Source organism: Dermochelys coriacea, chromosome 1 (assembly GCF_009764565.3).
Source record: "Dermochelys coriacea isolate rDerCor1 chromosome 1, rDerCor1.pri.v4, whole genome shotgun sequence".
In the NCBI taxonomy this organism is placed as follows: domain Eukaryota; kingdom Metazoa; phylum Chordata; order Testudines; family Dermochelyidae; genus Dermochelys; species Dermochelys coriacea.
The window spans coordinates 230,811,149-230,825,429 of record NC_050068.2 but is presented as its reverse complement, the minus strand read 5'-3'; the positions used below and the strand labels follow the sequence as shown (position 1 = coordinate 230,825,429).

General features: G+C 40.7%; 1 protein-coding gene across 12 annotated transcripts in view; it reads left to right on the top strand.

Annotated features, from left to right (window-relative positions):
- The window catches only part of PPFIBP1 (PPFIA binding protein 1), a 178,193-nt gene that overhangs the window by 161,392 nt on the left and 2,520 nt on the right, over window positions 1–14,281 (top strand). For all 12 annotated transcript variants that reach the window (XM_038410006.2, XM_043516013.1, XM_043516008.1 and 9 more), the window contains 8 exons: window positions 507–657; window positions 2,131–2,242; window positions 2,972–3,060; window positions 8,720–8,842; window positions 10,223–10,348; window positions 11,489–11,677; window positions 13,150–13,329; window positions 13,663–13,728. In XM_038410006.2, coding sequence (XP_038265934.1) covers window positions 507–657; window positions 2,131–2,242; window positions 2,972–3,060; window positions 8,720–8,842; window positions 10,223–10,348; window positions 11,489–11,677; window positions 13,150–13,329; window positions 13,663–13,728 — 1,036 coding nt within the window. The remainder of the gene's footprint in view (window positions 1–506; window positions 658–2,130; window positions 2,243–2,971; window positions 3,061–8,719; window positions 8,843–10,222; window positions 10,349–11,488; window positions 11,678–13,149; window positions 13,330–13,662; window positions 13,729–14,281) is intronic.

Below are 14,281 nucleotides of genomic sequence, written 5' to 3'. Positions count from 1 at the left end.
GTCCCATTGACTGCAGTGGGGCTCTCGGGCGAATGGACTCAGGATCTGCCTCTATGGAAATGCACTGAAGTGAATGGGGCTGTACATGGGTGCAGGTGTCAGTCTCCCATGTGGATTTCAGGCAGGATCAAGGCCTTGGTCATCACATAAGCTGATAAATTTCCCTTCATTATAATGTAAGTCACTGGAGTATCTTTAGTTATCTTAAGTAAATAACATATTTCAGTCACATTTTAAAGTTTTAAAGCCATCCTGGAACACACAGATTATGATGACGATGACTAATAACTGCCATTGTCCTGTTTATTATGGTAGTGCCTCAGACTCAACAATTGAAATCAGGGTCCCATTTCGCTAGGTACACACACACAGCAATAGACATACCTTTTCCCAAGTAGCTTACAGCCTAAATAATATAGGCACACATCTTTTCCTGTCCATTGTCTCAGCTCTGAAAAACACCTATGAATTTATAATTAAAAAAAAAAATGTTTCTTCTGCTTTAGTGACCTGGATATGCCATTTGCTAAATGGACAAAGGAGCAAGTTTGCAACTGGCTCCAGGGCCAGGGTTTAGGTTCATACTTGAATCATGGCAAACACTGGATACTGTCTGGGCAGACTCTCTTGCAAGCTTCTCAGCAGGATCTGGAAAAGGTAAGAAATGTTAGGAAAATATTTATATTTGGATAATTGTTAAGCATTGGTGTACATTTTGCACGTGTGTAAGTCAGGGCTCTGAGATGCAGCAACTACAATCGAAAAGCCCAGCAAGTGAATCTTTAAAATACATTTGTCTTTAGTAATGCAAAAAAAAATTGTTTTGTCTAACTTTAGTCTGAATTTTAATGTTCTATAATGAAAGAGGTAATTAAATGTGTGATTTAACTGCAATAAATGTTGGCACATCAACTAACTCTTCCCATCATTACATTTAAAAAAGATATTCAAATAAGGGAATTACTTGTTACAATACCACTGTCTTGCGGTCCTGATTCTCCACTTCTTTGCACCTTGTGCCTTTATTTACACCTGTGCAAGGTGAGTGTAAAAGGCTCCTATTCTGATTTGGTTTTATGCCCCATCCACCTTGTACAGTTATGAATGACAGCACATGATGCAAGGCACTGGAGAATTAGGCCTTTAATTCATGTAACTTTTCGATTAAATTGTCCATGCCACAGTTTTTCAATTACCTTTCAGTTTGGGAAAGTTAATTCTTTTCATGCTTTGGGTCCACAGCATTCATCATTGTTTATTTCAGTCACAAGTCTGGATGTACTGAATGTGTAGCTTCTTTTACTCTTAAGTAGTCCCTGGTTAGTTCAAAGGTGCTATTCAGAGCTGCTGTTGTACAATATAATGCAAAATCAGAAAACATTTTTTAAATTAAAAATAGGTCTGGCCGTAATGGCTATTTTGCCTACCGATGCTCCAGTGTTTGCATTTGATATCAGGTATTAGTTTAAAAAAACAGAAAACTCTCTTTGAAGAGTTCCTGTGACAGCTGCACTTGTAACAGTATTGGGGAGGAATATCTTATCAGACCACTTATTCCTTACCATTTACATAGCACTTCATGTTTTCAAAGTGCTTTATAGCTAATAACTAACTAAACCTTGCAACCTTACCTGCTGCACTCTGAGGTAGGTAGATAAATATATTATCCCTTAAAATATTATGCTGACTACCATCACAGTTTAGTGAGCAGGCTGTTTTTGCTCCACATAAGAATACTGGGGCTAGCTATCACCAAAGGGATGAGGCGTCTAAATGCAGTAGGTATGTAAACAAGTGGCCTCATTTTCAGAAGTGCTGTACGGTTGCAGTCCCATTGACATCCTAGGATGTTGTGGGTGCTCAACAAATATCAAGCTGTGCTCAGGTAGGTGCTTCACTATGAATGTAGGTATCTACATGTAGGCACCTGACCAGATTTGTCCTCTGATACATGTGCACAAAATACTTCTTAATTTCAACAGCAATTGCTGCGTGTGTTTGAGGGCAAAATTTGGCCTGTCATATTGCAGTTTGTGTGTTAATTTGTGGGTTTTGATTCTGTGTAAATCGTTGTAATTCATATGTTGCTGAGCTAGAAATTTGGTGGCTTTGGTTTCTTCGTCTTCACAGGAACTTGGAATAAAGCATCCACTGCATCGGAAGAAACTTCAGCTCGCTCTTCAGGCGCTGGGGTCGGAAGAAGAAAACAATCATGGAAAACTGGATTACAACTGGGTTACCAGTAAGATTTGTTGTACTTTAAAATAATAGCATCTGTGCATTCTAAAAGTGTCTACAGTGCACACTACTGGCAGCAGCGCATAGGGTGTGTTTAGCTACATGCAGCAGTGAACATCAGGCTGCATCCACACTGCACTTTGTAGGTAAACAGCAGGATACGGCTCTGTCAGGGAGGAGGCAGCTGGGAGCTGCTGGAGCCTTCCCCTGGTGCCGGAATCTTTCACTGTGGCGAAGAAAGGCTCGGGCCGCTCCCTGCAGTGGGGAAAGGCTCCAGCAGTGGGCAGCTGCCAGAGCCTCTCCGCACTGCCAGAGTCTTTATCTGCTGCAGGAGCCTTTCCCTGAGGTGGGGAAAGACTCTGGCAGTGGGACACTTCACCGCTAACAGTAGCAGTATAAACAGGGGAGGCACTGCTTGGGCATGTAGAGAGCCACATAGGCTCATACATACCCTCAGGGTTCTGATGTTTTTGCTCACCTAAGCATTGTCTCACTGTCCACACGGCTGTTCATACCCATGCTAGGGGGACCTGCTTCATATGTACTCTACATGCCGCTGTAATGGGTGTGCAGTATAGGCGGACCCTAAGATAGGGGCAGGAGGTTAAGGATCCTGGATAATTGAAGTTTCCATGAATAGCTGAGAATAATGATAACATGGAGAGTGCTGACTAGATACATAACTCTCCTTAGACTAAAGGTGTTTTGAGTTAGTAATATGTGTTTTTCTTAGGGTGGTTGGATGATATTGGACTTCCCCAGTATAAGACTCAATTTGATGAAGGAAGGGTGGATGGTCGAATGCTCCATTACATGAGTGTTGTAAGTAAATGGCAAGTTATTTTCTGGCATATTTTGTGGTGTTGGTTTTGGTAGTTTTTGTTAGGGTTGTTTTTTTTTTAATGCAGAGTGACATGATTTTAGGTGGTAAATTGGAGCCTCGCTAATCTAAAGAAACTTGCTTTTCCTGCTATATATCATGATGATTCCAGAAATATTAACAAATTAAACTTTTTTACCATGCACTCAGAAAATGGAAATCAGTAGACTTTTTCCTTATTATTTATTGCTTTTGTAATAACTACATAGAGAGTAAAATTCACCCATCGGCAGATCAGCGGAATGCCTATGCATGACTTAGGCCCAATTCTGAGGGCTTAAGATGGGACTTAAATGGTGATACGTCTTGCACTGGCCCTCTGTACATGGGTGAATTTTATTCAGAGTGAGTAGATCTATTATATGGAAGATAACTATAGTTCACATATATTAACAGCCTTAGAAGGTTAACCTCATTTGCTTTTATAAAACAGAGAATGGAAAATCTATCTATAGATCTTAATAAAATAGTTCAACAGAAAAGCAGCAGCTTTTGTCTTGTGGGACTTTCTGCAGGTAATTTTAAAATTGTTGAATTTTCCAAAAATCTGTTCTACAAATTTGCTGACTGATAGCAGAGTAGTGTTTACCAGAGGTCAGCATGTCAGAAATTTCCCACCATATGAAATGAGTTTTAAAATAAAATATTTATACAATATTATACTGTAATTGTCTGTGCGTCTCCTCCCACAATGTTGTGTGCCACTAACCTGTAATGGAATGTCAGACGTTCTAAAGTGTATTCAGTGGTATGCCGCCTTCTAGTAGCTACATCCTACAGAGGATATAAATCTCAATAATACTACCTATGTGACTGTTTCACAGGTTATCGCTAATATGGAACATTTTAAGGACCAGGTTTTCAAAGATAGTATTAAGTATACTTGCGAAAAAATACCCACATATCTCCATTGTGCCTGAATGTTTGAGAATTGTGTGTATAAATGTATATGTGAAAATGAGGTAACCCTATGCCTATTTAATTTGCACACAAAATTGCATGATTTTCAAATGCAAGTGCAGTACTTGTAGACACAATTGATGTGTGTAAATTTTATGGGCCTTTGTTCAAGTTCATATTAACTAATTCAAGTAGATGGACTTAATTCTTCTCTCTAAGAAGTTTAATATTAAATGTTCAATATATTGTTACTGTTAATTTGGGTGACTAGGGTAGGAAAATCAGAGCAAGTTATTTTAATCTTTAAATCAGGATTTTTCTTTAAAGTTTATTCTAAATAATTAAGACTAAGTTTAATATAATTAGGTGGTATTTTTTAAATATGTCAGACCAACTTCTGACCTAGTTCCACCACCTTAAAACACCATGAGTGAAATAGGCCCAGAGCATTTTGTCTGAAGGCAGGTAAGACACAATGCAACTGAGAGGCAAGGTTCTGTTCTTTTCTACAGATTTGAATGGAAACAGGATTGTATACAATAAGATCTTTTAAAAAAAAAAAAAAAAAAAGTCATGAAAGTGTTTTCTAATATCCTGTGCCATGAACGTGCTAATTAATGTTACCATCTCGTGCCAAGATACTGTTTGTACATACTTTGTGCATTCTATACACTAGCACAGGGGAGAAGGCTAAGATCTTCCCATATTAACTTACTTACAGTGCAGCCACTGAGCTACTAAAGAACTCAACATGTTCTGTTTTGGACATTGATAAATAACGGCGATTGTACATACTGCTGGGTTTCCTTTTTCAAATTCATATGAACCATTGCAGAGGGAAAGACGTGCATGCAATAAAATTCACTCCTGTGCAGAGGTTCAGCACAATGTCTATGCCCCACATAAGCCCTTAAGTGCACTTAAGTCAAGGGGAAGTGAGGTATGGCTAGATTTACGGAGGTATTGAGGCACCTAAAGATGCAGAGAGGTATCTAGTGGGATTTTCAAAAGCAGTGACGCAGATTAGGCGCCTAATTCCCCATTGAAATCAATAAAGGTTTTTCACCGTTACTCATATATATGTGTTTTTGTCAGTCCCACTAGGCACCTATCTGCATCTTTAAGTGCCTAAATACCTTTAGAACTCTGGGCCAAAGTGAATTTGGGGGGAATTTTACACAGTGTGAGTTAGCTGACTGAAGCCTTGTGACAGATTTTGAAAAAATATGCCAAGTACTCTGTTGCTTACCTAGCTGTGTTCGGGACATTAATATAAAAATACATGCTTTTAAGACCTGATTTGTTCCTGCTATTTAAGCCTCTGTTGAAAGCATAGGGCCAGCAGGCCCATGGAAGGCTGTGGTCAATTCAGTGGTGACTTAAACAGTGATATAAATTACTTAGGGGCTGAAAGCTGATTTTAAAGAAGTACAATCTGCAACATTTGGCATTTAAAACCAGTGTAATTTACGTATAAAGAGAAAGGAGAGGTGTGTAGCAGGAACTGGACCTTCTTAAGTTGTTTTTTCCGTGGCACTTCCCCCCTTTAATTTTAGATCCATTACTGTGTTTTTAGGCAAAATCCTAACCATGTTCAGGGACTAATGGATTATAATAACTGAGTTTACCCTAAATCATTAACTGGAAATAGAGATGTCTGCAAACTCAAAATGGAAACCATATGAAACTCACCTGGTTCAAACGCAAACACGTAATTCAAACTCAAAATTCAGATGACATTCATGATAAAATTCACTAAAGCTGGTAAAACACACGAGTGAACCTGAATTAACCTGACCAGATTTGGGGGTTTTATATTTTAAACCACGTAAATATCTTGGTTTTGTATGACTTTGACTTGAAACCAAGTGAAGCTAAGCAATTTTAATTAAGTTTTATGTTGCTTTTTGGATTAATTTGAATCTGAAAATCAAAGCAACATTTTTTTCAGGGTCTAAGTAGGTTTTGTAGAAAACCCTACAGAGTGAAAATTAAACCTCTGAGAAGTGAACTACTGGATTTTCCATGACATTTTCTTCATATAGTTCCCCGGAACATAAAGGTAGTTAGAATGGAAGTTCGAGCACAAGCTGAATTGTAGTATTAGTTTGATATAAATAGCACTAAAAGATGGGAATCCAGATTCCCTCTCTCACATAAGTGTGTCTAAATCCATCGAAGGCAGTAGAGTTGCATCCACTTACACCACCAATGAATCAAACTTTGTGATTTAGACTTTGAGACTTAAACAAAATAAGCATTGCTTCATGGCACAGTTCTGGCTGAATGTGCAGCTTTAACTTAAACATCTCCTATTTTTGAGTTCTTAACTGTGCAATAATGCAAAAATATTGCAATAATGTAGCTTTTGTATTTAATATTTTATAATATTTGTAATGTAATTTAGGCTCCATCAGCTTGAAATGTGGCATGCGAATGGAAAGTGATGTGTGAAACTTCTGAAGTTGGATGCTGACGTGAAAACAGATGTAGAAAAGCCAAGTGTAATCTTTCACACTGAGTAGATTGCAAATGTATAGGTAAATCTGGATCTGCAACTGAATAATAGCCACAAACATCTCTACACCTGAAAAATAAACAAGATTTAAAATTCTGGGTGTATCCCTATGCACCGAACGATCCAGAAGGTGGATGTGTTCAATTTATATTTGGGCAAATGAAAATGTATCATTTCTTTGCTCTGGAAGTAGTAATAAAAAGTTTTATCTGTTCCCTCATTAGCTGTAGCTAGGTTTGAAAAAATACTGAATTTGAGATGATGTGAGGGGAATCTGCATAGAGTCAAAGCAACGTCAGTGCATGTAGTCTGCTATTGTAGTTGCAGAGTGACATTAAACCTTTAGTTTGTCATTGCGATTAAAGTGTATATCAAAACTGTAATGAAGAGATAGCACAATCTCCTTCCAACTGTGCCCCTGATCACATGCAGGAAGGTCTGTGTTATATTTGAAAGGATATGAGCTGCTGTCATTTTTTCCTTCACCTTTCTGATGAGATGCCCCCACAAAGGCATTTTACAAAGGGTGAATTCAGCGCTCATGTGAGAAGTGCCAAGCTGATAGTCCTGAAGAATGAACTCTTCTGTTTCCTTACCAAATAGCGAGCATGTGCCTCAGTCCTGACCTGGAGGTGAGATGGTACCTCAGCCTCATCCCAGTTAGTCCTTTGTGTCTCTGTGATATTGATAATAGGATGTTGCTTTTGATGGTAGTGTAAAAAGAGTCTCTCTGGGGCACTTCCCTGGTGGGGTTGGGCCCCTCACCATGCCCAATTTCTACCACAGGGTTGGCCTAGTGTAGGCCCCAGTCTCTTAGGGTACATCTACATGGCATAAAAACCCCACAGCACATCTGCAGCTGGCCTAGGTCAGCTGACTTGGGCTGTGGGCTAAAAACTGCTGCATAGACATTCGGGCTTGGGCTGGAGCTTGAGTTTTGGGACCCTCCATCCTTGCAGGGTCTCCTGAGCCTGAATGTCTACGCAGCCATTTCTCAGCCCCGCAAGTCCAAGTCAGCAGCTGACCCAGGCCAGCTACGGGTTGTTTATCCCCGAGTAGACATACCCATAGCCCTGGTAGTAGCCCTGCCCTTGTGGGTCTGTTTACTTTACTTCTGGCTGGGGGAAGGCAAAAGTTCCCGTCAGCACAAACCAAGCCCCTCTTGGGGTCAATAACACGGTAGAAAAGGTCAGCGGCATCACCTTACGTCAGGTGTGCCTGGGTAGCAGCTTTACTGGAGTCCTTGTGGCTGGGTAACTGAGTCAGCCCCTCCTTGTCTGGTTTGCCCCTGGGGTTTGCTAGACTCCTTGCACAGCTGGGAGGCTTCTGGTATGAGGGTTGCAGAAGCTCTCTAGTTGCTCCCTTCTCAGGGCTTCCCCCTTTTAAAGCTCTCCTCCCTACCATGCATAATTGACAGGAGCAGGGCTACTTTAGTCAGTGTGGGGTTTATGCACCTGTCACAGGTGGTTTTCATTATTTAGTTTACCTCACTTTATAGGTACCTACAACCACCAAACCATTTCATGTAGACACCTAAACAGCCTGTATGTAGTAGCACTTTTTCACTCTAGTGAGCTAATGGTCAGCTCCTGTTGTCAGTCTCCTGACCTTCTAGTTCCTTTTCAGAAGCCCCTGAAAAACATGCATCAGCTACAGTAGGTTTGAGGCCAGCATGACTCTTTCTTTGTTTTACTGTAGGAGCTACCTCTCTTTTCATGGGGATGCTCGCTTTTTCGTATAAGCACTGTGGCTAGATTTTTTTTAAAAAATGTTTTCTATGTGAAAATTTGTGTCTGGGTTGGATTAAAATTTGAAAATGAACTTGATAATCAGTGTTCAGAAAGTTATGTTGTTCCTGGTTGCATTGGTGATGACAGGTTATGGCACTCTCTCTCTCCTAATCATTCCACAGAATCCTTTCTACTAATGTCTGTGCATGAAGGAAGTTACACAACAGCTGGTAGAAAGAATTCTGGGAAATCTAGGGGGTGGCGAGGCAAATTTTTTTTTTAATCTGTAAAAATTACCGTCGGGGGAGCTATCCCAGTATTTCTTAGATGTGGCACTGTAGGCAAACACTAAATCTGTTTTTTCAGGGCATACGTTATTATAGATTCCAAAAATAAATGGGTGTGTTTGTTTCTGTGTGGGTGTTTTTTTTATACCTTTTTAATTTTTCACAGGATGACTTGCTGTCCTTGAAAGTTGTTAGTGTCCTTCACCATCTTAGCATTAAAAGAGCCATTCAGGTCCTGAGAATAAATAACTTTGAACCCAACTGTCTGCGCAGGAGGCCATCTGATGAGGTAACAAGTTTTAAGTGAAGGCTAAATCATGGAGAGTAAATCCACTGGTTTTCCTTACAAGTGATTCTTGCTCTACTCACCCCCAGCCTTGTCTCCAACTCTTCCACGTCCCTTATGTTTTCCCTTCCTTCAACTTTCATGTTGGACCTTACCTATCTGGGACTCTGGCCCCTTTTCTTCCCCTTACCCCAGCCTGTTGAGTCAGTTCCTCTTGTCAAATCTCCCCTTTCTCTTTTTAATTAATGACTGACTGTTTCTGGAATATATTCTGTGTTGTGCTATTTTAAGGGTAGAAGTGGAATCTATTGATTGTCTTGAATTAGGTGCACAGTTCCTGGTAAAGCTTTTTGTTAAGTCTTTATGAAATCTGTAGTTTTCTTAATATTTACCTTCTAAAATGGGTTGAACGTTGTAATCAAATATGATCTTGGGCTACCGCTGTAGCTGTGTTTGTCTTACAGGCAGCTTGCTCTTGAGAGGGAATTATGATACTAAGATAAGGCCACCAGAACTGTGGTTCAAGATGCATCACATCTTTCTCTAAGGGATGCCCAGTATAGCAGTTCTTTGGGGATAACAGATTCTTACATATACTGGTGTAAATTGAAGTCACTCCACTGAAGTTAACAGTGGTGTAAAAACTGGTGTGAGCGACAGCAGAATCAGGCTTTTTGCATTCATGGACACAGCTCACATAATTTTACCGTACTTGCTGCATGAGAGATTGGGGTGGGGGAGTTAGAATGTTGACCTCCATCCAAGATAACCAATCAGCTGCAAAGGCATGGATCAGATCAATATGTCTTCAGAAATCTTGCAGCTATATAAAAAATCCAAGTTCTGAATTGGTGTCCTGGTTACAATGAACTGTTTCAAATCACAATGCCCTTTCTAAAAGCTTCCGACAAGTTCTCATGACGTTCACAGGAGCATGAGGTAGCTTTCTTCCACCCTTCAACAGCAGTACCACCAGCCTATTCAACACACATTAATAAATGATCTTGAAATACCAGACTCGAAGGTGAGGATGCTGAACAAGAGACAGCAGCCAAGGAGCTTGAAGAAGGAAATCCGTTCAACTTGTCAGGCACTTTGTAGGGGGCCTCCTAGTACAACATCTCTGATGAAGACATGGGCTGGACCCATACAATTGAGATCTGATTTGAAATTTCTCAATGTTCGGTGGGAGGAGGGGGAGGTCTGGGATTTTGGTCTAGTTGCATCTCCAGCCTGATAGTGTGAAATGGCACAAGGTACCAATAAAAAAAGAAGTGTTATGCATTTGAGAGTGGAAGGTTGTTTAAAGTGAAGGGCAGAGAAGGAATTAAATTAAAGCTGGAACTAAGAAATCTTCATGACTGTAACTATTCCTGTTCACAGAACAATATCACCCCATCAGAGGTTACTCAGTGGACCAATCACCGTGTAATGGAGTGGTTACGCTCAGTTGACCTAGCAGAATATGCACCTAATTTGAGAGGGAGTGGTGTGCATGGTGGACTTATGGTAAGGGTTTAGTGTTTCACTTATAAGAGACTCCAGATAATATTTTAATACTATATATAGCTAAAATCAAATGTAACTATGTGTTGCCATGTTAGCATTCTCCTTTTTACTTCAGTCTGTCCAAATGGGCAGTCATCTTTAGTAAGCTTCTTGCTGTTAGGAACCTTATAAACACTGATGTGCTGGCCATTTAGGTAACAATGTTTCTGTACATCTAAATTTTCCCTGGCATTTTCTTTCAGGTAAGGCATTCTCTACTTCTTGCCCTAAACTCTTCTATACTGTTGCTGTGTGCTGTTAAACAGCTGGATGTGCTTCTGTAGTGGGAGGGTATTTTGATTCCTGTGAAGAGTTTATGCATAAGTTTGTAAAATACTTTGGGATCATTCTGGATTTCAGACACTGAACAAATCTTCTTCATATAGTGATATTAATCTCTTTTGGCTCAGATACCACAATCAAGAGCACCATCTAAGTAACTAGGCTGGTAGATCAGATTCTTGTACAGAAACTGATTATAGAATGCAGAACGTTGCTGTGCTGTTTGAGAAATGCACCACACAACACTTTCACTCTATGCCTATTCACTTTCCATTATATATTGTCGTTAAGCTTAAATAAAGTTTCCAACATTAAAACTGAGATGAATATTACACACTAACATACTATTATCAGTTTGACAGGATCTCTGAAGTGCTCTCTCTAGTCATTCAACCAGAGTAACATTTTTTAAAAAAGAAAGAAGGTGGGGGGAAAGATCTTTTACCATAAATGAAGGGATATTTTAAACATGATGGTGGGTCACTCTTACTTTCTCTTGTTTACTGGTTTGTTATCACTGAGAACTCTGCAAAACCACAGGAATAACCCTTTCTAAACTGAACAGATGTTAACTGGAGCAGGTGGGTGAGGTTCTAAGGCCTGCAATGTGCAGGAAGTCAGATTAGATGATCATGATAGTCCCTTCTGACCTTAGTCTATGAGTTTAACTCTTTTCTTCTCTTTTTATAGTGCATTTCCCCTAAAAATGGCCTATGCAACCCAAAAAATGCCTGTAAAGTCTGGCATGGCTGCTGGCATCCTCAAGACCTAATCCAAGGGTATTGATTTCAGTTTGACTCTCTGTGGTTTGTTTCATAGGTCTTGGAACCTCGTTTTAATGTGGAAACCATGGCACAGTTGCTGAACATCCCACCAAACAAGACGCTGCTGAGACGCCATTTGGCAACCCATTTCAATTTACTGGTTGGTCAGGATGCCCAACATCAAAAGCGTGAAGCCATGGAATCTCCAGACTATGTCCTTTTAACTGCTACTGCCAAAGTGAAGGTAGGTCAATACTTATTACTGTCCAGTGTATGTGTACATTTTAAGCAGCAGTTAAACTGCCACTTTGCTAGACATGTGGTAGTTTTACAAGCGTTCAGGGTGCTGTTCCCTGAAGCTTTGTGGGGCAGAACGGAGGAAAGCTAACTCAGTTAGTAGAGCATCACAATTTTAATCTGAGAGCCCAAGATTCAAGTTCTTGCTCAATCCAAGTGCTTTTTAGAGTGGTAGGGTGATCAGTGGTGAAGATGCAAGGCTGAGTTAGGAAAGCTGTAGGACCCTACCAAATTCACAGCTGTGAAAAACGCATCACTGACCGTGATATCTGGTCTCCCCTGTGAAATTTGGTCTTTTGTGTACTGTTTCCCTATACAATACAGATTTCACCAAGCAGACCAGCATTTCTCAAACTGGGGGTCCCGCCCCAAAAAGGGCTTACAGGGATCACAAGGTTATTTTAGGGGGCATTGTGGTATTACCACCTTTACTTCTGCACTGCCTTCAGAGCTGGCTGTACAGAGAGCGACGGCTGTTGGCCAGGCGCCCAGCTCTGAAGGCAGTGCCCCACCAACAGCAGCACAGAAGTACGGGTGTCAATACCATACCACGCCACCCTTACTTCTGCATTGCTGCCGTCGGAGCTAGGCAGCCGGAGAGCGACAGCTGCTAGCCAAGGGCCCAGCTCTGCAGGTAGCAGCACAGAATTAAAGGTGGCAATACCATACCAGGCCATCCTTACTTCTGCACTGCTGCTGCTAACGGCTCTGCCTTCAGAGCCCAGCTCTGAAGGCAGCAGCACCACCACCAGCAGCACAGAAATAAGGGTGGCAATACCGTGACACTCCCCGCTTCAATAACCTTGTGATGACACTCTCCTCTTCCCCCCCACCCCATCACCTTTTGGGTCAGTACCCCTACAGTTACACCAGCATGAAATTTCAGTTTTAAATAGCTGAAATCATGACATTTTAAAATCCCATGACTGTGTAATTGACCAAAATGGACTGTGAATTTGGTAGGGCCCTACAGATCTAGAATCGGTTCCTGGCTCTGCTGCAGGCTTCGTGTGTGACCTTGTGTGATGTCTCTGTGCTTTAGTTTCCCAGTGGTAAATGAAGATAATGCTTCCTTTCTTTTGTCTTTTGCCCTGTTCATTTATATTTGCTTGGTACAGAGACAGTCTCTTACTCTGTGTGTGTGTTCAGTATTTAACACAATGGGACCCTGATCTCAGTTGTGAATCTCTAGGTGCTACTGTTACACAAATAATAATAAGAATGAGGATCTGTTTCTTCCTGGTTTTGGTTGTAGTGAAATTTGAAATATTCAGGCTAACGTGTTTAGGATCTGAGCCTCTATTATTTGTTTGCAGTTAAATATCTGATGGAAGAATAAAAGCTTAATTAAATCCAGGAAATTATCTGAGTAAATTACCAAATTCCTGATTTTATGACAGTTTTTTCCAACTTTTTAAGCCAAAGAAGCTTGCCTTCAGCAATTTTGGAAGTCTGAGGAAGAAGAAGCAGGATGATGTGGAAGAGTATGTGTGCCCGATGGAACTGGGACAGGCATCTGGAAGTGGGTCTAAGAAAGGATTTAAGGCTGGCTTGGATATCCGAGTGTATGACGATGACGATTTGGATAGACTGGAGCAGGTGAACCAGTTTTTGCCGTTTATATTCAGTGATGGCGCAGTTGGGTTTGTATGGCATACCAAGTGTTGTTTACCTTGGCTTGTTTAACTCCTTGTCACCAGCAGTCATGGAACATCATGGTACTGCCAAAAAATATGGTTCCTGGCACAAGTCCAAAGGAACTACTTATGCACAGAATTTGGACCTTAATTTGGCACAAGTTAGCGTTTCCACAACACCAAAACTTACTCCCCCACAATTGGCATAATGTAGCATGTTTGTTGTTTAATGCACTTACTGAATTACCACCACAGATTAGTATAAATTATTTTCCCTGTGACCTGTTTCTTGTAGATGGAAGATTCAGAAGGGACAGTGAGGCAAATAGGAGCATTCTCTGAAGGCATCAACAACTTGACAGTAAGCCTTAAAATACTGCCAGTAGAACTAAAATGTCCATCTTTTGAATAAAGAAAAGGAGTACTTGTGGCACCTTAGAGACTAACAAATTTATTTGAGCATAAGCTTTCGTGAGCTACAGCTCACTTCATCCGATCACGAAAGCTTATGCTCAAATAAATTTGTTGGTCTCTAAGGTGCCACAAGTACTCCTTTTCTTTTTGCAAATACAGACTAACATGGCTGCTACTCTGAAACATGTTTTGAATATGGCCCAAAACCTTAGACAACCTCCTGTACTAAGAAATTTCCCAAAGTATTGCCAAGCAGAACTTTACTTCACTCTTGCTGTAGCTCACGAAAGCTTATGCTCTAATAAATTTGTTAGTCTCTAAGGTGCCACAAGTACTCCTTTTCTTTTTGCGAATACAGACTAACACGGCTGCTACTCTGAAACCTGTCACTCTTCTTAGCAGACCATCTGTGTTTTGGGAGCTGATTTCCCCCCCCCCCCCCCGGCCCTTTGGGTGGTTGCTTTGGGCAGGTTTTAGTCTATTGCAGAACGTGGTGAAAG